The 22,575-nt window shown below is 37.5% G+C and overlaps 1 protein-coding gene across 2 annotated transcripts in view; it reads right to left on the reverse strand.

The window, feature by feature from the left end:
* Positions 1 to 836: 836 nt before the first annotated feature.
* zbtb40.S (zinc finger and BTB domain containing 40 S homeolog) overlaps positions 837 to 22,575 on the reverse strand; it is a 30,131-nt gene continuing 8,392 nt past the window's right edge. Inside the window, exons 5-18 of one of the 2 annotated variants that reach the window (XM_041571444.1) lie at positions 22,071 to 22,219; positions 20,299 to 20,491; positions 18,303 to 18,439; positions 17,518 to 17,716; positions 16,275 to 16,408; positions 15,768 to 15,936; positions 11,918 to 12,385; positions 9,331 to 9,537; positions 8,383 to 8,547; positions 6,309 to 6,523; positions 6,064 to 6,223; positions 4,778 to 4,864; positions 3,997 to 4,217; positions 837 to 1,807 (exon numbers count right to left, since the gene is read on the reverse strand). In XM_041571444.1, coding sequence (XP_041427378.1) covers positions 1,586 to 1,807; positions 3,997 to 4,217; positions 4,778 to 4,864; positions 6,064 to 6,223; positions 6,309 to 6,523; positions 8,383 to 8,547; positions 9,331 to 9,537; positions 11,918 to 12,385; positions 15,768 to 15,936; positions 16,275 to 16,408; positions 17,518 to 17,716; positions 18,303 to 18,439; positions 20,299 to 20,491; positions 22,071 to 22,219 — 2,726 coding nt within the window. In that variant the 3' untranslated portion in view covers positions 837 to 1,585. Of the gene's footprint in view, positions 1,808 to 3,990; positions 4,218 to 4,777; positions 4,865 to 6,063; positions 6,224 to 6,308; positions 6,524 to 8,382; positions 8,548 to 9,330; positions 9,538 to 11,917; positions 12,386 to 15,767; positions 15,937 to 16,274; positions 16,409 to 17,517; positions 17,717 to 18,302; positions 18,440 to 20,298; positions 20,492 to 22,070; positions 22,220 to 22,575 lie in introns of both variants that reach the window. The other variant, XM_041571443.1, reaches the window with a different exon arrangement.

Consider the following 22,575-nt stretch of genomic DNA (forward strand, 5'->3'; position numbering starts at 1 on the left):
TCATTCATGAGGTTCTTCTTTAATATCTTTATAGATAACGGGGGCACACACATATTTTTCCTAATGCGCATATCTGCCATAAAGATAGAACTCTCTCGTTAAATAGAAATATATACATTTTAATCATTTCAATATTATTTTATAGACTACTTCAATGCTTCAGAATAATGTGAGGGCATAATTACATAACAGTACTAGGACTCGTTCATTAATGCATAATTGTAACAAAAACAATTATATCCTGTAAACAGATTTTTTTATTATGCAAATTAAGTGGCATATCGGAGAGGCCGCCTAAAACACTGAGAGCGGGATGAAAACATTATCTAGGGCACTATATTGTACTCTGTGTGATGTAAAATCGATTCAATTTGGAAGAGCTGTGTGTAGGCAATACCTTGACTATGCAGATCATTCTCACTTGTAGTCACGTGAACAGGTCACTTTTTTGGTTTTCAGTTTCTTTACAAATAAATAGAGACGTATTACTTTAAAGGAGAAGGAAAGCTCCAAGACAGTTTATTGCCAACAGATCAGCCACAATAGTGCAAGCTAGAACGCTTTATTTATTCTGCAGAATGCTTTACCATACCTGAGTAAACAGCTCTAGACACTGTCTCTGTTTGTTTAGGATAGAAGCTGCCATATAAGCTTGGTGTGACATCACTTCCTGCCTCAGTCTCTCCCTGCTCACTTACAGCTCTGAACTCAGATTACAGCAGGGATGGGAGGAGGGAGGAGCAAACTGAGCATGCTCAAGCCCTGCCCTGGAGGTTTAAGCTGAAAACAGGAAGTCTGATACAGAAGCCCATGTGTACACAATAGAAGGAAAGAAATGCTGTGTTGCTTTTGACAGAGGACTCAGAGCAGCACTACTTTGAGGGTTTACTGGTGTATTTAAATAGACCTTTCTGATAAAGCTTACTTAATTTTAGCCTTTCCTTCTCCTTTAAGAGTGTCAGATATAGCCCTTTCTTTTACAAAATCAGCTAAATTTGCCAAGGAAACTGAAAAATACAATTAAAACGGTATATAAGCTAGAACATAAGTGATGTCTAATATATGTTATTTTAACTTATTTCTAAATCTCAAATGAACACAAAGTTTTTCCGAAGGAAAGAGAAATGCTTAGGACGGTGGTTGACATCCATGAGCTGTTTCACTCTAAGCTAAACAATGAGATATGTGAACTTTACTTTGTGCATTTTTATAGACTCTTCTGTGTATTGCGTTACTCCTCACAGAGGATTATTAAATGACTGCTGCAATGATAAAATAAGTACCTATTTTAAAATGTGCCTAAACATAGTGCAGAGGACAAAAAAAAAAAGTTCTATTTTTGTTTCATCCAACTTGACCATGTGCAGACTCTTGCTTGGAAAAAGAAAAATCAGGTACAGGGACCAATCCCCATAAAAAAAAGTAGCAAATTTATAGTTAAGGGGGGAAAAAAATCAATAACGATCTCAAATTGAAATTCTAAGAAAAAACAAAACAAAAAAACAAGTGGCACGGCAATGAATCAATGCTCTGCAAGTGGTATAAAAGTAGTCCAGATCTGCAATGTGGATATATTACATTTATCCTAACTTTGAGTTCTTTGTGGTAATTCTGTTACTGGATCTGAACAAATTAGAGTGACTGTACCATCCAAAAAGTCCTCCATGCTGACAGCTACCAGTTCTGTAGTCGTCTGATTGACCTGAGTATCTGGTAGAGCTACTATCACTTGGGAACCTGCCAGATGAGATTCATCCAAAGTTATCACTTGCTCTGCGGACGCTGCTTGGTCCTGTGTCTGAATAACCTACAGAAATGAGATTTAGAAACATCAGAGTTGCTAAGATCTAAACAGCATTTCAGCACATTATTCCAAGTCAACCAACTTATTTTATTTACATTCAAGGGAAGAAATACTGGCTTATAACTATTTTTTTCAAGAGTTTTAAGAGTAATACAGAAACCGATCCATACTGGTCCTGTGGAATCCCGACATATTTTAAAGGGATACAGACTTGATATCAATATCTGAGCAGTGTCTTTCTCAAGAAGATAATTTTGTAGATATAGCAGCCCATACATTCTAATCAACTACTTAAAGGAAAACTATACCCCCCAAACAATGTAGGTCTCTATTAAAAGATACTGAGTAAAACAGCTCATGTGTAAAACCCAGCTTCATGTAAATGAACCATTATCATAATAATATACTTTTTTATTAGTATGTGCCATTGGGTAATCATAAATAGAAAATTGCCATTTTAAAAAATAAGGGCCGCCCCCTGAGATCGTAAGATTCACTGTGCACACATACAAACCACATGTAAGGTCACATGAGCCAATTAACAGACAGAGTTCTGCCTTTTGCTTCCTCACTTCTTCCTGTTACAGTTAGTGTTGTAGTATTTCTGGTCAGGTGATCTCTGAGGCAGCACAGATAGAGTCACGAAATGGTGGTTCAAGGCAAGAGATGTAAAAGGGCAATATTTATGTAAATATATATTCCAGTTTGGTAAGATTCTTTAATATGTCATTCAATTTGATATAAACTATCTGTTGCTTAAGTATTCATTTTGGGGGTATAGTTTTCCTTTAAAAGAACAGTAACATCTAAAAATGAAAGTGTTTTAAAGCAATACAAATATAATGCAGTGCTGCCCTGCACTGGTAAAACTGCTGTGTTTGCTTTAGAAACACTATTATTGTTTATATAAATAAGATGCTGTGTAGCCATTAGGGATGCACCGAATCCACTATTTCCTTTGCGAAAGATTCGTCCGAATACCAAATCGAATCCTAATCTGCATATGAAAATTAGGGGTGGGAAGGTGGAAAAAACATATTTTACTTTCTTGTTTTGTTACAAAAAGTCACGCAATTCGGTTCGGCCAGGCAGAAGGATTCGGCCAAATCCCGCTGAAAAAGGCAGAATCCCAAACCGAATGCTGGATTCGGTGAATCCCTGGTAGCAATGGGGGCAGCCATTCAAAGGAGAAAAGACTTGGGTAACACAGCAGATAAGCTCTGTAGAACATAATTTCTGCCATTGCTACACAGCAGCTTGTTTATATAAACTATAATAGTGTTTCTGAAGCAAACAAATCAGTTTTACCAGTGCAGGGCAACAGTACATGACATTTTCATTACTTGTTTCTTTAAGGAGCCTTTTAGGCAGCCAGGTAACTCCATGCTCCGGCATCAACCCTATTTTTGCTGAGCCATAGTCACTGTGGACTGACTGTAGGCTATGAGTTTAGGGGTGTCATCCCTGAATATAGGGCATTTTTTAACGGTGATGTTCCTCCAGAGAAGTTATAGCAGAACCCGTGATAGCATGAACATCAGTTGATGATTTTATCAAATCAGTTGATCTTATGTATCTTGCAGGAGACATAAAAATACATATTTCACCCCCTTTTATAAGATTAGTTGACAGCTAAAACATATGGAAACACTAGGTAAGGCTTGGTGCACAGTGATGGAGTATTCGGCAACATCTTGAAACTTATGCAATAAGAAATTCACTGGTACACAAGATTTGTAGTTGCGGGGCGAACCCTTGCTAGTTTATTAATGCAGAAGTGCAGAGTTTCAGGGGCAACGCCCCTTTGTCAAGCATCGTTTTATAAAAATATTGACATTGCTCTCCAATGAAAAGAATGACTAATAGTAATTAAAGATGCACCAAATCGACTATTTTGGATTCGACCGAAGCCCCGAATCCTTTGCGAAAGATTCAGTCAAATACCAATCTGCATATTAGAGGTTAGAAGGGGAAACACTACCTTGTTTTGTGACAAAAAGATACGCAATTTTCCTCCCCGTCCCTAATTTGCATATGCGAATTAGGATCTGGATTCGGTTCGACCAGACAGAAGGATTTTGTTCATCCCTTACAGTAATAAGTCATATCAGTCGCTCAGCAGGACTGTTTGTGGACCTAGTCCAGAGTGAAACACTCCAGTACATAGAAAATAAAAAGGAAATTACCTGTACCATTTGTGTATCAGCTGTTTGAGTTTCTGTGAGCACTACTTCAGGGTGATCCGTTTCATAGTGTCTTTCTAGCTGAGAGTGAACGGTAAAGAGCTCCCCGCAAATTTCACAGCCAAACGTGTTTTCGCTCTCATGGAAATGTTCCGTGGCAACATGGTGCTGTAAGGCTCCAGGGAACTGAAAACTATCAGTACAATAAAGGCACAGGAATGGCTGTGTCCCTGAAAGGTGAAAAGATTAGGACATAGTAGGTGAGAGGATGATAATGAAAGGATAGGGAGGGGGTTTGTATTGGAGCAAAGTATGGATCTCTGCATGGAATTTTATACATTTATAAGTGATATATAACTGGTAGCCCAATCTGCTGCACTATCCTTGTAGGACAGCTGCCCTGTGACAGTACAGAAATAGTACAAAAGTCATATGAACAATGTATATGAATAGGAAACATATTGTTGAAGCTTAACCTAGCCTTTAAGTACCCCCTTATCATTAGCTCATGGAACATTTCTGCCAGCAAACCATGTCACATGGAACCCAAACTATAGTTCACTTTTTCGCTCATTTCAATTCTGTTTCTTTGCTTTGCACAAAGCATGGGGTTGCCAAGTCCTCCGTCCTGCCACATATATTTGTGTTTTATTCCTTAATTACAGGGATCCAATAAAACCCTGTCACATAGAATGGACATGGCCTCCAATGATCATGCACACATCTTGCTGAATGTAATGGTGCTTGATGAATAAACGATAGTACCAACGATAGTTATTACACTACTTACCTGAGTGTTTGCACTTGATGTGTACTTGCAATGCTGCAGAAGTTGGGTATGTCTGTTTGCACTTATCACATTCATATACTTTACCATCTACAACCAAAGATAGGAAAATAAAAGCAGAAAACATCAGCTATAACAAATACCACAACAAAAAGAAAACAAATCCACTTATCTAGTTACCATGATTAATTATGGGCAACTCCGACCTGTTAGCTACTCTGAAAATTTGCGGCAATGGCAAAAATTCACAGACATGCATTGAAGTTTATGGGCGACAAATTGCATGTAAAATTTTTGACGCACAACAATTTATTTTATGAAACTTGGCGAAAATTTTCGCTCATCGCTAAACCATCATCAAACACATTGTTGTCACTTTGTAATTTCTCTGCATTTTATGGCTGCAGCTGAAGCATTATTTTAAAGGGACATTTTATTCTTGCAGAATTAACATTGGAATACCTATGCTGGCATAGCTGTATGGTATCTCTATGTAATAGAGATTCTGTTGGTGGCAGAATCAATGTTTGCTATCTCTATGTACTGGCTATGGAAGTACCGTGTGCCCTTTTATTCTGCAGGTACTTTCTAGCTGACCACTCCCTGGTAACAGAAGATTAGCCCCCTTCTTGCTGCATACATCTAAGGAGATAGTGAGACTACATACAGAAGGGATATAGGGAATAATGCACCTCTTATTGTAAACTATAAGGGTATTCAAGCACATTAAGGAGTTCCATAGGGGTAACCTATGTACCCCTCTGCAACAGTGAAAGTGAGGCCATTCTTGCACAGGTTCTAATATTAGTAGTATTGTGTCCAGAGCAATGTCAAAGAATCATGTGCTGGGAATATAACACAATGTGGGATCTATCTCAGTATGAATAGACAAATACAATATATCAATATATTTAAGACAGAGACATTTTGTGCATACTAATTTAAGCTGGCTAACTACGTAGTTGTTGTATATTGCAATATATGACAAACAATCCCTGTTTTGTTTAAAGGGTAAGGCATTTTTCAGAAGCAGTATGCACAAAAATAATGGGTTGAGTCTTGTATTTGTCTATATGTATTTTGTGGTCACACCCTCATTGCACCCCCGCCTAATGATTTTAAAAATTAGTGGTGAGCACAACTTTCCCTTGTTTGTTATAGCTATCTCAGTATGAGACCACCGTGATATTTTCTGCTTCCCTCTTTCAAGACTGCACTCTTGTTACACAAGGTAGAAAAACAAGCTTTGTGAACATCGGTTGTGAGATCACCTGGCCCTGTATACCCACCGGGATGCTCAGCTTTCATATGTTTCTGTAGTAGTGCTGTGTTTGGAAAGGTCTGGTCACAGGAACCGCACTGTGTTGAGAATTTGTAGGAACGATGATTCTGAGCAGCAAACAGATCCGGATGATGGGTGCGATTGTGATACCACAAGCCAGACAATTGCTGAGCAAAGTAAACATGCCTCAGGTTAGCATAGTAATATCACAAGTACATGTGTATGAGGTCTTGGCAGGACAAATTAAGGTACCTGATAAGCTTTATCACAGATCTCACAATTATAGGGTTTCCCTCCTACGTGGGAGACAACATGACGCTCGAGCAGGGAAGGAGCACTGAAGATTTTATCACATGTTGGGCACGGGTGGTACTCCTTGGAATGCACAACTTGTATATGTTGCCTATTCTCTTCCAAGGTAGGAAAACTCATTCTACATTTCTGGCAGTCATAAGGATCTTCAATATCTGTGGAAAGCAACAAACTGGTTGATATACAGGCATGGGAACCGTTATACAGAATGCTCGGTACCTGAAGTTTTCTGGATCACGGAATCTTTATGTAATTTGGATCTCCATGCCTTAAGTTTACTAAAAAAATTATTTAACCATTAATTAAACCTAAAAGAACGGTTTTGCCTCCAGTTAGGATCAATTATATTTTAGTTGGGTTCAAGCCGTTTTATTATTACAGAGAAAAAGGAAATCATTTTTAAAAATTATTTGATTAAAATAAAGTCTATGGGAGATGGCCTTCCAGTAATGCGGAGATTTTCATAGAACAGTTCCTATACCTGTATATCTAGACAAACAGTGAAACAACAACCGAGCAAGAAAAACACACATTTTTTACATATTTGTATCAAAAAAATGTTTATGTATTTAAGGAGATTAGGTGGAAAGTAAATGAGGACAGAATCTTATGCACACAGTATGTAACTGTAACAGGTCATAGGAGAACAAGGAAAAGAAAGAACAGTGTAGTAAACAGAAAAAGAAACAGGACAAGCTCACACAGACCTGCCTGACAAGGCTTGCAATTAAGTGGCATGGCACAGAAGTGATTAATGGGCTACGGGTTTATGGCAGCGTTGAACATTATTATGCAGTCTTACACATTATTATATACAATATTATCAGAAGTTTGGAAACAAGACACTTTCTGAAAAAAACAAGTACAAATACTTCTGAAATACTGCAGATTGTTAGTAACCCTATACAAGAATTTAGAGAACAATAATACAAGGTACAGTAAACAGGTAACCAGACCAGTTAAAAAAAAGAATAAAAAATAATTAATTATATTAAAGCGATACTTGAACATTTATGCATATAACGAAGCCTGTATAAGTAGTTAAAAAATCACTTTATTTAGCATAAATATTAAAAAGTAGGCATACAGACCAAATGATGCTCCGCCTTACGCGTTTCGCACCCACAGGCACTTATTCATAGGCATTATATGAATAAGTGCCTGTGGGTGCGAAACGCGTAAGGCGGAGCATCAATTGGTCTGTATGCCTACTTTTTAATATTTATGCTAAATAAAGACACTTGTTACTCAGCTGCTGCAGTCTACACAGGCCTGTCAAAAAAGGGCCAAAAATGCTGCAATATAGCCCCCAACTCCAAAGGGCACCCAAATCAAAAGTCCAAAAATATATTCCTAGTCAATACTCTCAAAGTTAAAAAATCACTCTTTTGTATAAGTAGTAAGGCTGGAAGGGGCAGCCAGTTAATTTTACTTTCGTTTTTAAAGGGGAGCTATCGCAAAAATGAAAATTTCATACTGAAATAAGAAACTTTGTAAATACAATCAATTAAATATGCTGTATCTTTCTGAAATAATCAAGTTTAGGTTCACTATTCCCCTCTCAGCATCTGTTTCTCTTCTTTCTGTCTTCATGCAGGAGTTGGGTGTCAGATATTCATTGACAGTTAGATCTAATATATCTTATAGGGGGACTTCCTTTCCTAGCAGATGTATTACAGTAGCTATTCAAATAACGGATTCCAGTACAAACAAGATCTAACAAAATAACTGCCTTTTACACAAATTCTGCATGTAGAGAGACAGGATTTTAATCCGACACCCAACACCTCAATGAAGAGAGAAACAGATGCTGAGAGCGGGATAGTGAAGATAAACTTGAATTTTTCAGAAACAGTACAGAATTTTTAATTGATTGTATTTAGAGAGTTTCTTATTTTGGTATGCTGAATGCTCCCTTTAAAAGGTATCCTGTTAACTGCTATTTGGACTTGCATCATTAATCCATGCCTGCTGACAGACTGACCAAGCTGAGAAAACCGTAAATGCTACTTACTATGGAATGTTCTTAGGTGTATAGAAAGACCATTGGCTTGGCTAAAACCCTTCCCACATTCTCGACAGACGTATGGCTTGTCTCCTGTGTGTGTCCGAACGTGTCGGGTGAGTTCAATGGATTGTGCAAAGACAGCATCGCAATATTGGCACGCATACATCTTTCCTGTGAAAATAAAAAGCGGTATTACAACAACTACTAAAGAAAAACTCACAGGCCAAATGGTCAGTAATTGTGCTTTGTAAACAAATCGTATTCAAATAGTAGGGATGCACCGAATCCAGGATTCTGCCTTTTTTGGGCAGGATTCAGATTCGCCTACCAGGCTGAACCGAATCCTAATTTGCATATACAAATTAGGGGAAGTAAAAAATGGTCTTCCCCTTCCCACACCCAACGTGCTTTAGGATTTGGCCGAATCTTTAGAGAAGGATTCGGGGGTTAGGCCAAAGCCAAAATAGTAGATTCAGTGCATCCATATTAAATAGATATAAGTACTCTAGGCTAAAACATATCACTTAATTTTTATGTATTGCAAAAAAGCTTTGTGTTTGTCACTGTTAAAGTAGATGTTAACTCATCTAGTAGTGGTAATTTGAAATCAGCTGACCATGCTTAGTAATTGTAAAGGTATTTACTTATTTATTGTGTGCAAAGTTAATGTCCACTTGCTGATGTTAAATATATATGTATTAACAAGTGTGTACACTGAAGAATGTTGCATTATTACAAGTGCAGTTTTTAGCAGGAGCAAAACAAAGTTCTTGAGCAGAATTTAAAATAATGAAGACACATTTAAATAATGTTCACCTATTTATATTGCACCGATCTGCCATGCAGCACAGAAATTAACTATAATTTAGTCATTCATTCTCATTCCAGTTTGCTGCAGAAAAAATCCTTTTTTTCCTCTACACCTTTTCAGTGTAAAACTACTTTATTGGGTACCTTCAGAATGTTTCTTCTTTGTATGGTAGGAAAGTGCAGCTGCCTGGGTAAAGGTCATGTGACAATGTTTGCAGACAAAAGGCCGCTCCCCTGTATGAAGACGTTGATGGTTTTTAAGTGTGGAATTGGCAGCAAACTTGGCTCCACATTCCTCACAGGAGAAAGGCTTCTCATCAAAATGCTCCGTCCTTTTGTGATACTGAAGCCCTGTAAGACACAAATATTTTAAGGACAAAGTAACTAAGATTGGACTAAAATTAGCTCTCACTGCTTTAAGGAGTACAGCAGAGCATAAAATCAATCCTTTAAAGGAACAGTAGAACAGTAGAAAAAAAAAGTGATTATAATATACTGTACTGTTGGCTTGCATTGGCAATAGTTATGCGTTTGCTTCAGAAAGACTATTATAAGTTTATAAACAGGCTGCTGTGTAGCCATGGGGGCAGTAATTTAAGATGGAAAAGGATAAAAAGGTTACGTAGCAGATAACGGATAAGCTCTGTCATAGAATACAATGATTTTCTACAGAGTGCATCTGTTATCTTCTATATAACCTGTTCCTTGAATGGCTGCACAGCAGCTTGTTTATATAAACTATAGTAGCGTTTCTACTTTTACCTGTGCTAACAGTACATTAAATTATAATCATTTTGAAATGCTTTTATTTTTTAGTGTTACTGTTCCTTTAATACACTGTAAAAGGTAAGCAGCTTTTTTTCTATAAAGAATCTTTTTTTCCTGGCAATCATGAGATTATATACAGCCCCATTCATATTTCATCCAAGAAAAGACCTGTGGCCTCAAAAGCGAAAGAAAAGCAGGTAAATACAACAAAACTTCACCGGGTGCAGCTACAGATTAAAGGGCACCTGTTGGGTAAATATGATATCCCCAACCAAAGGTGAGGGCTAATAGAGCCCACATTCCGGTTGGGGATAACAGTACTATTTAAAAAAAAAAAAAAAAAAGCCCCCGCCAGGAGGGAGCGCTCGGTGCGAGCAGCCATGTCTGGTCACACACATGCGCACGTGATTGCCTTTTAACCCAACAGGTGCCCTTTAAGAAACATTTGTTTTGCGTTCATTTGGTGCACTAGCATTTAAATCAATAGAAAATGTTATGATAATGGACAGCATAACTCAAATGATATGACGACACCCTAGATACAGGTACTTTCTGTACATTCATGGACATCCTAGGCTAAGTCTGAAAATATAATAAAATTAATTAATATCTTTTGGAAAGAAGATGCTACACGTTGGCCTGGTCTGCTCTTTCGTCCCCCACTCTCAGACATGACCTAGGATTTGTATACGGACTAAACCAAATTGGTTTGGAAAAGCTTTTCTTTCCCTGTTGGTCCAGTGTGAAACTACTCAATTTGTAAGGCAAGTCCTGAGTGTCCTGCACCCTGGTGTACACAGACTGCATTGCTGCAAGATTAGTTGGTGAGAACGTCAGATAAAGCGGTAGTTTACTACATACAAGGCTTTAACCTGTTTTTCACTTAAAGGCACAGTAACACATATTTTACATCACAAATATTGCTTCTAAACACTTTAATTTGTGTGTATGTATCTCATATAAAAATTTCAATATTATAAGTAGATTTTTAAATAAATAAATAATATTAACTTGGATTAATAAGGCTCAGGCACCAAGTCTCAGCCAGCATGCTCCCTTGACACAGACTTGCAATTGCAGAAACAGCAGGAGATAAGAAGGCCTCCATCACCCACACCACACCCTGAACCGACAAGAAATAAATGCCATTTATCACTTGCAAACAGACTCTGAAGAATGCAGATAGGTCAATAGGTTGCCACATGGCCTTTTTTCACTTTGCCCTGTACATCCATGGTAATGTTATTTTTTCAAAACCCTGTTATAATATTGCAATTTCTAGAATATATATATATATATGTGTTAAAGATGTCTAGAATGGATATATTTAATGCTAAATATTGGTGTTACTGTTCCTTTAAACAGCATGAAACAAAACATGTTTGAGCCAGGACTTGAGTCCTGCAGGGTTTCAGCAAATGGAACCACATTATTACGAACACACTGCCATTTAAATGAGAGAATTTGACATTTTAAAGATTCTGCAGTTAGGCCACTGCCATCATGATGCAAGGCAGGTAAATGTTTAAACAAACACAATCTCATAAAAAAACTACAAACTCTGCAGCATAACTATCAGCCCAGCAATGAAAATAAGCCCTTTCCCAGACAAGCAAATCTTTGGAGCCTGTAATATTTAACAGAAAATGCCAGTTTTACAGAATCTTCACAACTATTGCACAGCACATTTTAGGGTGGTGGCACACGCTGCTATTTAGGGAGATTATTCGCCAGCAACAAATTTCTTCTTCTTCAAGTGACTAATCTCTCCCGAAATGCCTTCCTGCAGGCAAGAATGTGAATCGCCGGTGGGATGGCACTCTGATCGCTTTGGCTTTCCAAAGTCGCCTAAAGTTTACTCATGAGGCAACTTCAGGCGACTAACCTCCCCGAATAGCAGCGTGTGCCACCACCCTTAGTGTTTCATGGCCACACAATCCTGCATTATATTACTACATGTTACCTGAAGGATGTGCAAACTCTTTGCCACAGATATCGCATGTAACAAGCAATCTCCTCCTTCCTTTATTTGTACGAGGAGATACCAAGCAGCCATGGGCGACTTCTCGATGCTGGTCGAGTTCCTTTCTAGAAGACTGAATCTCATTACAATCTTTGCATTGTAAAGGATTTCGCTTTGCCATTCGACATCGCTTCATGTGCACTTCAAGACGGCAACGGAAAAGGAAAATCTTGCCACAGGACTTGCAGATAAAGTTCTTTTTGGAGGAACCCTTTTCCTGCACAGAGTCTTTGCTTTCCTTACTGGAATCTCTTTCCTCATTTTCATCATCTTTTGTCTCTTCTTCTTCTTCTTCATCATCATCATTTCCTTCAGCACTACCATCAACAACTTGCTGGCATTCACTGTTAACATTCCACCTGCTTACATCTTGGAAATCTTCTTCTTCTTCTTCTTCCACAAGTATTTCTGAGGAGAGAAACAGACCTAAAGTTAAGTTAGTCTTATAAAAGACAGGTAGCTGTAAGAAAGAAATTTAAAAAAACCTGTAGTTTAGAACAGTTGCATATACTGTTGCTTGCTGCAGATGGATGTACATTTTCAAACTGGGCAGTGCAAGTTAGCTACGAAACTTAGCTGAAAGTGTCTCTCTATTATTGGTATGTGTTTGGGGCCACACGAATCCCAACCAATGGTGATCGGGATTGTATGATTAATGTGCTGATGAACAATGTTAATCACTGCATTGGCAGATGAGAAAGTAAAAACGTAAAACGTATTCGTCCCTTTTATAAAATGTATAATTAAACCATAGAATTCTTAATGAATCAGATGAAAATTGAGCATAGGACTGGCCAGATATGGGATGACTTTGACGTAGTTGGCCAGCTTAAATATATTGCAATATATGGACAAACAATCCCTGTGTTGTTTAAAGGGTAAGGCATTTTTCAGTAGCAGTATGCACAAAATGTCTCTGTCTTAAATATATTGATAATGGGTTGAGTGCAGAGGAATCTTGTATTTGTCTATATGTATTTTGTGGTCACACCCTCATTGCACCCCCGCCTAATGGTTTTAAAAACTAGTGGTGAGCACAACTTTCCCTTGTTTGTTATAGTTCTACAAGAGCAGTGACCAGCTCCATGTTGTAGCTCCCACCCCCTCCAACTATAGTCAGGTGATCCCACTGGTGTCTAATAAAAGGGCAGCCAAGTTTGGGAGTTTTACTTTGAAAGCAGCTAGTAAGTTGCAGGTAAAACGTATTCGTCCCTTTTATAAAATGTATAATTAAACCATAGAATTCTTAATGAATCAGATGAAAATTGAGCATAGGACTGGCCAGATATGGGATGACTTTGACGTAGTTGGCCAGCTTAAATATATTGCAATATATGGACAAACAATCCCTGTGTTGTTTAAAGGGTAAGGCATTTTTCAGTAGCAGTATGCACAAAATGTCTCTGTCTTAAATATATTGATAATGGGTTGAGTGCAGAGGAATCTTGTATTTGTCTATATGTATTTTGTGGTCACACCCTCATTGCACCCCCGCCTAATGATTTTAAAAACTAGTGGTGAGCACAACTTTCCCTTGTTTGTTATAGTTCTACAAGAGCAGTGACCAGCTCCATGTTGTAGCTCTCACCCCCTCCAACTATAGTCAGGTGATCCCACTGGTGTCTAATAAAAGGGCAGCCAAGTTTGGGAGTTTTACTTTGAAAGCAGCTAGTAAGTTGCAGGTAAAACGTATTCGTCCCTTTTATAAAATGTATAATTAAACCATAGAATTCTTAATGAATCAGATGAAAATTGAGCATAGGACTGGCCAGATATGGGATGACTTTGACGTAGTTGGCCAGCTTAAATATATTGCAATATATGGACAAACAATCCCTGTGTTGTTTAAAGGGTAAGGCATTTTTCAGTAGCAGTATGCACAAAATGTCTCTGTCTTAAATATATTGATAATGGGTTGAGTGCAGAGGAATCTTGTATTTGTCTAGATGAGAAAGTAAAGACAGGGGAATGATCAGAACAACAGAAAAGCAGTCATACTGTTTATGCACTGCCAGAGAGTCTGTTTCCAGTCACCACACATGGATGCCACATTTAGAAAACAGTACCATTTTGTATTAAGTGCTTATTTATTTATTTTACCAACAGGAGTGCTAAATACTGCACCTTTTAAAATAAAAATAATCAGATTGGATGCACTGGGTAACTGCCCTGCGCAAAACTACTAGTTAATAAATCAGCCCCATGTTAGTACGGTTTACCTCTGTACAGTGAAAGCTGGATTTTAAGTCGCCTGATTTTAAGTTTTCACACATTTTACATATATTTGTGGTCCCAACAATTTATAATGCATTTCAATGGGTGCATTTCCCGGATTTTACAACAAATTTTTGTCATGATGTTCCCAAAAAAACTTCTTTTTTTCCTCTATGGATGTTATTATTTGTGAAATACAGAGGTTTAAAATACTAACCAGATGTATATTTTGCCATGGTTCTGCCTGTAAATGATCAATTCAAATTAGTCGGCCCCTCATACAGTCCTGCACCAATTACTTATTGATTTAGGTTCTGTATTTGACTGGCAGAAAGGCCTTGCATATGAACCCCATAGTGTAACTATTAAATTTATTAAAAATAAAAACTGTTTCTAATATAGTTAGTTAGGCAAAAATGTAATGTATAAAGACTGGAGTGACTGGGTGTCTAACATAATAGCCAGAACACTACTTCCTGCTTTTCAGCTCTCTTGGTTTACACTGATTGGTTACCAGGCAGTAACCAATCAGTGACTTGAGGGGGGCCACATGGGTCATAACTGTTGCTTTTGAATCTGAGCTGAATGCTAAGGATCAATTACAAACTCACTGAACAGTTATGTCCCATGTGGCCCCCCTTCAAGTCGCTGACTGACGAGTTAGAGAGCTGAAAAGCAGGAAGTAGTGTTTTTTTATGTTAGACATCTGTTCACTCCAGCCTTTATAAATTACATTTTTGGGTAACTATATTAGAAAATTTTTTTATTTTTAATTTTATCTATTCACCCAGTTTTTATTTTTACACTGAACTGTTCCTTTAATGCTGCAATGCTTAATCCTTGTTATTAACATAGTAAATATTAGGGATGCACCGAATCCAGGATTTGTTTCAGGATTCGGCCGAATCCTTGTGCCTGGCCGAACCGAATCCTAATTTGCATATGTATATTAGGGGCGGCTAAGGAAATCACGTGACTTTTTGTCACTAAAGAAGAATTTTTTTCACTTTTTCCTTTCATGTCCCTAATTTGCATATGCAAATTAGGATTCAGATTTGGTTCGGTATTCGGCCCAATCTTTCACCTAAGTTTCGGGGGTTCCGGCCGAATCCCAAATAGTGGATTTGGTGCATCCCTAGTAAATATTGTATCTCAAAGTAAAACAGACTCCTGTGCTATATCCTTTCAGTACTTGAAGAAACAGTTACTTTAACACATTTCCCTGATTTTACATTTTCCCGTATTTTACAGAATTTTTTCCTGCTCCCCTGAAAAACGTAAAATGATGGGATTCTACTGTATTGTACATAATTCCTTCATTGAGTTTTGTTTTTGCTGTGATGTTTTTCATCTCCTTTCTTGTAGTGCGGGTTCAGGGTTACTATTTGAAGAAGCGCACTTTACATTCATGGGTATGGACAGCTGTGTGTGGCAACAAGCCATGTTTGATATTTAGCCTGTTCATTCGGAGAATATATTTTACAGCTTAACCATTTGGTCCATAAATAGAATAAGTACATTACAAAAGCCACACATATAATTTAACTAGACTGACACATAATTACTCAGGTTTTACCTAGCTGCTTTAATTCCTTTATCACTGGCTGAAGATGTGGAGAAGAACTTTTAACAGCGCAGAGCAAACTGCAGAATGACATGGCAGGTACAGTGTGCTCCAGTGCTGAACTCAAAAGCGTCTTTGAAGGCAGCTCACAGTCTTCACTCTGCTGTGGAACCTTTAGAAGCTGAATAAACTAAAAGATTAGTATTCATGAAATATAAAACATACTATTGACCACATACAGATGTGGCTATGAATTATAGCAATATAAAGCACAACTGATGTGACAGCTATTTATCCATGCAAAAGTCACTGCAATAAACTGCCTTTATTTGAGGATGACTATATTTCTATTCTCACTGATCAGTAATAAAAAGTAACACTAAGCCTGTAGCCTTACAAGGCATTATTTTTTTTTAGAAGGGAGTCCGCGACACCCATTTTTTTTTTGCAAAACTAAATTATCAATAAACTGTGTTGGAAAGTATGTAATGCAGCATAGTGAAAAGTGAAATAGGTTACCTCCTTAACCAAATTTGTCAAAGCGGAGTCTTCTGGGGGTACATTACTGAGAATATCACACTGTCCAAAGGCCTTTGTGATTAATTCACTGTAGCGCACTAGTACTTCTGCAGTTTTATTTCCTCTGTTGATTACTGCAACAAAATTAACAGTACATGCATGTAAGATAGTTTTTGACTCAATGACATAATATACTTGTCCCCTTATTACATTCTAAACCCGCTGATACAGGGACAATTTCTACAAAACAGACAATCTATTGAAAATGCATCAAACTTCTATAAGAAATAATTGTTCTCAGAGTATTTAAAGCACAAATCCTAAACTATACGGTGGAACCTCAATTTTACATCCCCTGATTTTAAGTTTTCCCTCATTGTACATTGTTGTTTTGGGATCCCACCTATATATTATGCATAATACATTTTCCTGATTTTACACTATTTTTTATGGTCCCCTGAAAAATTTAAAATGAGATTCTACTCAAAGGCTCACTGTTTTTAACTGGAGGGGCATGAGCACTATGACAAAGTCTAAAGCTGCACTGGTATCAGTGTTACAAATGGTTTATTTGTGTCGGTTCAGAATACACAAATTTCAAAAGTTAAAAAATATATATTTTTTAATTTATATTGTTATTGGTCCTTTAAATCTCTGAACTACTATAATGGTTCCTTCCAATGTGCAGAAAGTGTTTTGATCAGAAGTTGCAAATGTGCAGTAAACTGAGCAGACATCTATGTGGCACTAGCAAAGCAAATGAAGAATGTTGCACATAAAGAAGATACAAAAATGAAGATGAGATTAATAGTGTGTAATAAGGTCTTTATACCCCCATGGACACACACAGCAGCAATTTGGCCATAACTTTTGTCTCGTTTTAGCTTATTGGTCCATATGGCCATATATCTATCCGCCAGGTTGAAAATCCTACTGAAAAAATGCTGCATAGGTGCATTCTGTATGCTGATCGCTGACCAAAAATCAGATCAGTCAGATTTGGCCCAGTGCACTGGCGGCCAAATCATGCAGAGATATGAAATGAGCAGATCTCAGTGCGCATGATTTGCCCTGTTTGGATCTTAGGGGAAAAAAAAAAATTAAAAAAAAAAAGTTTGTTGAGTCTGAATATTACGAATCCTGAATTAGGTGCATTACAAAAAGAGCAACTTTAGTCATATACATTTCTTTGAAAACAGATTTTACAAATGGCTTGTGCGTAGTTTTGCTCTCATATACTTACCACTCTGAAAGAAAACATCTGCTCCAGGCTCTTTGCGAATCTCTTCCATCAGTGACTTCAGAGATGGATTGGACTCTTGCATTGCTAGGAGCAGCAGCCAAAGAGCAACGACTGCCAACGTTTGCTCATCCACAACCATGGACGTAAGAGTGCTAAATATCTTTGAGGTGGTATTTTTCTTCACAACCTGTTCCATTACCTTAAAATTAAAGGGATACTGTCATGGGAAAACATGTTTTTTTTCCAAAACGCATCAGTCAATAGTGCTGCTGCTCCAGCAGAATTCTGCACTGAAATAAGTTTCTCAAGAGTATTTTTTTTTATATTCTTTTTTGAAATCTGACATGTGGCTAGACATACTGTCAGTTTCCCAGCTGCCCCCAGTCATGTGCTGAGTCACTCAATGCTGTACTGCAAGTGGAGTGATATCACCCCCCCCCCCAGCAGCCTAACAACAGAATAATGGGAAGGTAACCAGATAGCAGCTCCCCAACACAAGATAAAAGCTGCCTGGTAGCTCTAAGAACAGCACTCAATAGTAAAATCCAGGTCTCACTGCGACACATTCAGCTACATTGAGTAGAAGAAACCACATCCTGCCAGAAAGCAGTTCCATCCTAAAATGCTGGCTCTTTCGGAAAGCACATGACCAGGCAAAATGACCTGAGATGGCTGCCTACACACCAATATTACAACTTAAAAAAAAAACCCCTTTAAATGATGCACAAGCATTCTTCATCAGTTTTAATGCATTGTATGTACAAAGATATACCAATTTACCATACCTCTCTTTCATGGGTAGTTAAATTAACAGCTGTTATGATGGCACTGAGCATTAACTCAGAATCTGTTACCACCTCAGAGAAATTTTCCTGATATTGTCTCAATAACTCTGCTCCATAATCAGTTCTGGTCAATTTGTCTGCAAAGGTAAAAAGCACTTATATCACAATGAGACTTAATAATGAGATACTTTACTTTGCTGGTCACTCATGCTGGGGGATACATTAAAGGGCTGAACTTGATGGACAACCCAAATCAACTACGTAACTTTAAAGGAAGATTTTAGGGGACATAAAAGGGAGATTTGGGTAAATACTTTAGCATAACATTTTGCAAATAATTTATTATAACGATCATAGGAGAAAGTGCTCAGGTAGATTGCCAATAAGTCATGAGGATTAAGCTTTTATCAAGGGTTTTATGATGACAAGGTATTTAGTCCTTGTGGATGCAGACAAGACTTTTTTTTTTAGGTTAAAACAGGAGCGACCATACTTTACTAATGCGTTGTCTACTTTTAGTAATTATGTCCCATTATGATCTACATCCATAAAAGCAGTTAGCATTATGTTCCATGGAAAATGTTACTTAAATATTATATTGATTTGAGAGAATTTATATTGATATACTTAACAAAGCTATTTCTAAGTAACCGTAACATAATAAATATCTGAATGAAAAGCATGAAATAAGACAGTGATTTAGACAAGCTGTTTGTTGACAGTGTCTTGAGATCTACTGATCACCAGCTAAGGGCACACGGGCAGATTTGGGGAGATTAGTCGACCCAGCGACAAATCTTCGGGGCGACAATCTCCCGAACTGCCTTCCCGCCAGCTATAATGAAAAATCGCTAGCGGGATGGCACTCAAGGCCCTTCTTTTTCCGAAGTCGCCCTGAAGTTTCCTCATTGTCGCCCTGAAGAAGAGAGGATTTGTCGCTGGGGCGACTAATCTCCCCGAATATGGCCATGTGCCCTTACCCTTAACGTCTACTGGTATATCCCGATCTACCTCTTAGGCACCCCTGGGTTAAAACAAACAAGAAACATGTGTTTGGGAGTTCACTTGAAGGTCGTAGCACAAGTTTCACTTTTTTCGGCAATTGTTTTCACTATTTTCTGCTAATGAGACTTTTCCTTTAACTTAACCGCAACAAGCATCCTTTTAGTTTTTAGAGGGGGGTATTTTCACCCTGATAATCCAAAACATTTGAAGGTTTTGTATGTACCGTAGTCAAGAAAAAATTTACCATAATGGAAAAATAAGCAAACTTGGGAATTGCTTAGTTTATGAAGCTGAGAACTAGATTGGTTGAAGCCCATTGCAATCAATTACTGTGACTGGTCTGAAGTCACTGAGGCTGGCAACTGTGGTTTTCCTGGATATTGGGATTATTGTGAACCTTTTGTAACTGTGTGATACCATTGCTTTTGCCAGTGACACAATGAACATGGCTGAGTAGACCTCTGCAACATTTTTTTTTGCTTTTAAGACACCATGTGATCATCAACTTTTGGGACTTGATATATTCCTTCATCTGGTTCCATGTTAAGGCCAATGCCAGTATCATATTTTTTTTACACGTCAAAAATTAAGCTTGACTGGGAGCAATGTGAATTATAGCTATACAGGAGAACAAAATGACCATTGGATATTGTCCAAATAATTTAAATAGGCACTTATCAAAATGTTAGAATGTGATCATTTAAATAAAAAGGATTAAAAATTAATGCTCTACAAATGTAAGATTATAAAAACTGGGAATCCAATAGGCACAAACACAAACTGAAAAAAATGTCAAATAAAATCTGAAGAATATGTGGTAACTAATCATTTTTACACCTATTAATGGTTTAACCTTAAGTACCTCCTCTCGTTATATAAACAAATGCATAGTACAGAAGTCCTAGCTTTGAATCTACAGCTAATAATGTTCTCTTCATGTCAGTGATTTTGGTGGCACAAAAAGGATTCAATTAGAGAGAAACTTTTGTACCTTTTAAACAGGGATCTCTACTTTGTGGCTCCAGCATCTCAAGCAAAGCGTGCAGATCAGGAAATGCTTCCCTCACAGCTTGTAGAAGTTTTACCAGGCTATTAGGACTCAATGTCTTTGTTTCTGATGCTTTCCTCACTAGCCTCTCCATGGCTTTTCGATGTGATCCACCTTCACAGCAATCAAGAATCACCTTATTAAACAAAGGAAAACAAGCAATCAAAAAAAAAAATAAATAAAAAAAAATCAGCTGCAAACCTCACTCATTTTGCAAAAAAAAAATTCAAAAACAAAAAACTTTTTAACCCTAAATGGTTTAAACTCTTTGTTGTGAAATCTAGTAATTCCGCATTATTATGTAGCTCTAGAAAGCGTTTTGGCTACATTGCCATGCATTTCCCACGCAAGCCAATAGGAGTTGCTGATGAGTGCTAGACACTTTTCCGCAGGCACAACTAAGCATCTTTGTAATTGATTTGTTTAATTAATACATTTTTAGAAAACACGGTCGTAAAAGCTTATCTTTTTCAACAGCTTAAGCAGTTATGAAAGGCCACTGCAGGGAGGGTAGTACAGGAGTTATTTTGCTATACAGGATGCTTCTTAAATCAGTAGCTTTCAGACACAGAACAGGCCCATCTAGTCTATTTCTCAGAAGGCTAGGTCAGAAGGCTATTACAAGTATTTCCTTGGATTGAAGAGACCAAAACATAACTATTTGCTTTGAATGAAAAGCGTTATACTAGAATGCAGTTTTTTTGCCTTTCACCAAATATAAGAACCTATCCCACCTATAAGGGTAAGGTCACACTGGGCGATTCGGGGAGACCAATCTCCCTGAACGCCTTCCCTCACTCTGCGCTGGCTAAAACAAAAAATCGCCGGCTCTAATCACACGCGGCGATTCATTTTCCGAAGTCTTCCGAAGTTGACAGGCGATTAAATCTCCACGAATCGCCCAGTGTGCTCTTACCCTAAGGGGGTTATATATTAAAAACTGATTTTTTCTGGTCGGCCTTTAAGAGAGGAAAACACGTTTTTTTCATTAAATAAAACTCAAATTTTTTGTGATTTATTAAACCCTGATGGTGTTAAAAATCCAAATAAAAATGTACTCCAGCTCAGATCTGTCAAATTAATGTAGAAGTCAAGGGCAGATGTCCTGTTGACATTATGATGATATCCTGATCTGCGCTGGGTTTCGTTCAATAATCCAAAGATTTTGTGGGTTTGGGTGTCAAATTCGAAAAAAATCATACGAAAATCATGATTTTATCTAGTCTTTTCCAGCACAAGAAATTTTTGTGAAATATTGATAAATGGGGGGGGGGGGGGGGGGTCGGGAAGGCAGTGTGGATTTGGTTGCAGTGGTTTTCAGAAAATAGTGAGAAAATTTGTGATTTTGATAAATAACCCTTACTTTCACAGGAAATCAAGATGATTTTCCTCAATAAAAGAACAAGCATTATGTTTTTATGCTTGATCACATTTACATCATTTTGATGCAGAATTAGCAAAAGGATTTACAAACTGTCAATAGCAGTGTATGTGATCATGCTTTTTGAAAGTGGCAGCATCCCTTTAAGTAATACCACTCCAAATAGAATTTCTTTTTAATTCTTTCATGCAGTGGGTTGCTAATACTAACCTCCATGGGTATGCTTGGGGCCATAAAATTCCCTTGAAGACTACATTTAGTTTGCAACCTTTTTTGGACGGGCACTTCATCTTAGTCAACAATAAGACCCATAGAAGTCTCAACCAACATATACCTGTTTCTCAAGTGTGCTGATAAATCCTTCTTCTGCTGTGTCCAAACACTCAATAATAGGACTAAGCTCTGTAATGCACTGTATAAGATCTTCTTTATGTTCCAACAATAGTTCAAATAAAGATTTTCCCTTTTCTTCAGTGACAGGTGCTGTTAAACAAAACGTCAAAGGGGAAAATCAATACTTCTATCCCTTGAAGGAAAGAATAATCAAATGGGATATGGTCATCACATTATATTTGCCTTTTAATATAATATTACATTATTTTTACACAAGCTTTCAGAGCTATGATATATTCAGTCCAGGGGTTCAGATATAAAAAACCACATACACACAAATCCATTTACTCTGCATCAGCTAAGTCTCCTAATCTCCTCCACTTTCACTTACTTATGCAGTGCAGTAAATGTTAAAGGGATACTGTCATGGGAAAAAATTTTTTTTTTCAAAATGAATCAGTTAATAGTGCTGCTCCAGCAGAATTCTGCACTGAAATCCATTTCTC

Source organism: Xenopus laevis, chromosome 7S, assembly GCF_017654675.1.
Source record: "Xenopus laevis strain J_2021 chromosome 7S, Xenopus_laevis_v10.1, whole genome shotgun sequence".
Taxonomy (NCBI): domain Eukaryota; kingdom Metazoa; phylum Chordata; class Amphibia; order Anura; family Pipidae; genus Xenopus; species Xenopus laevis.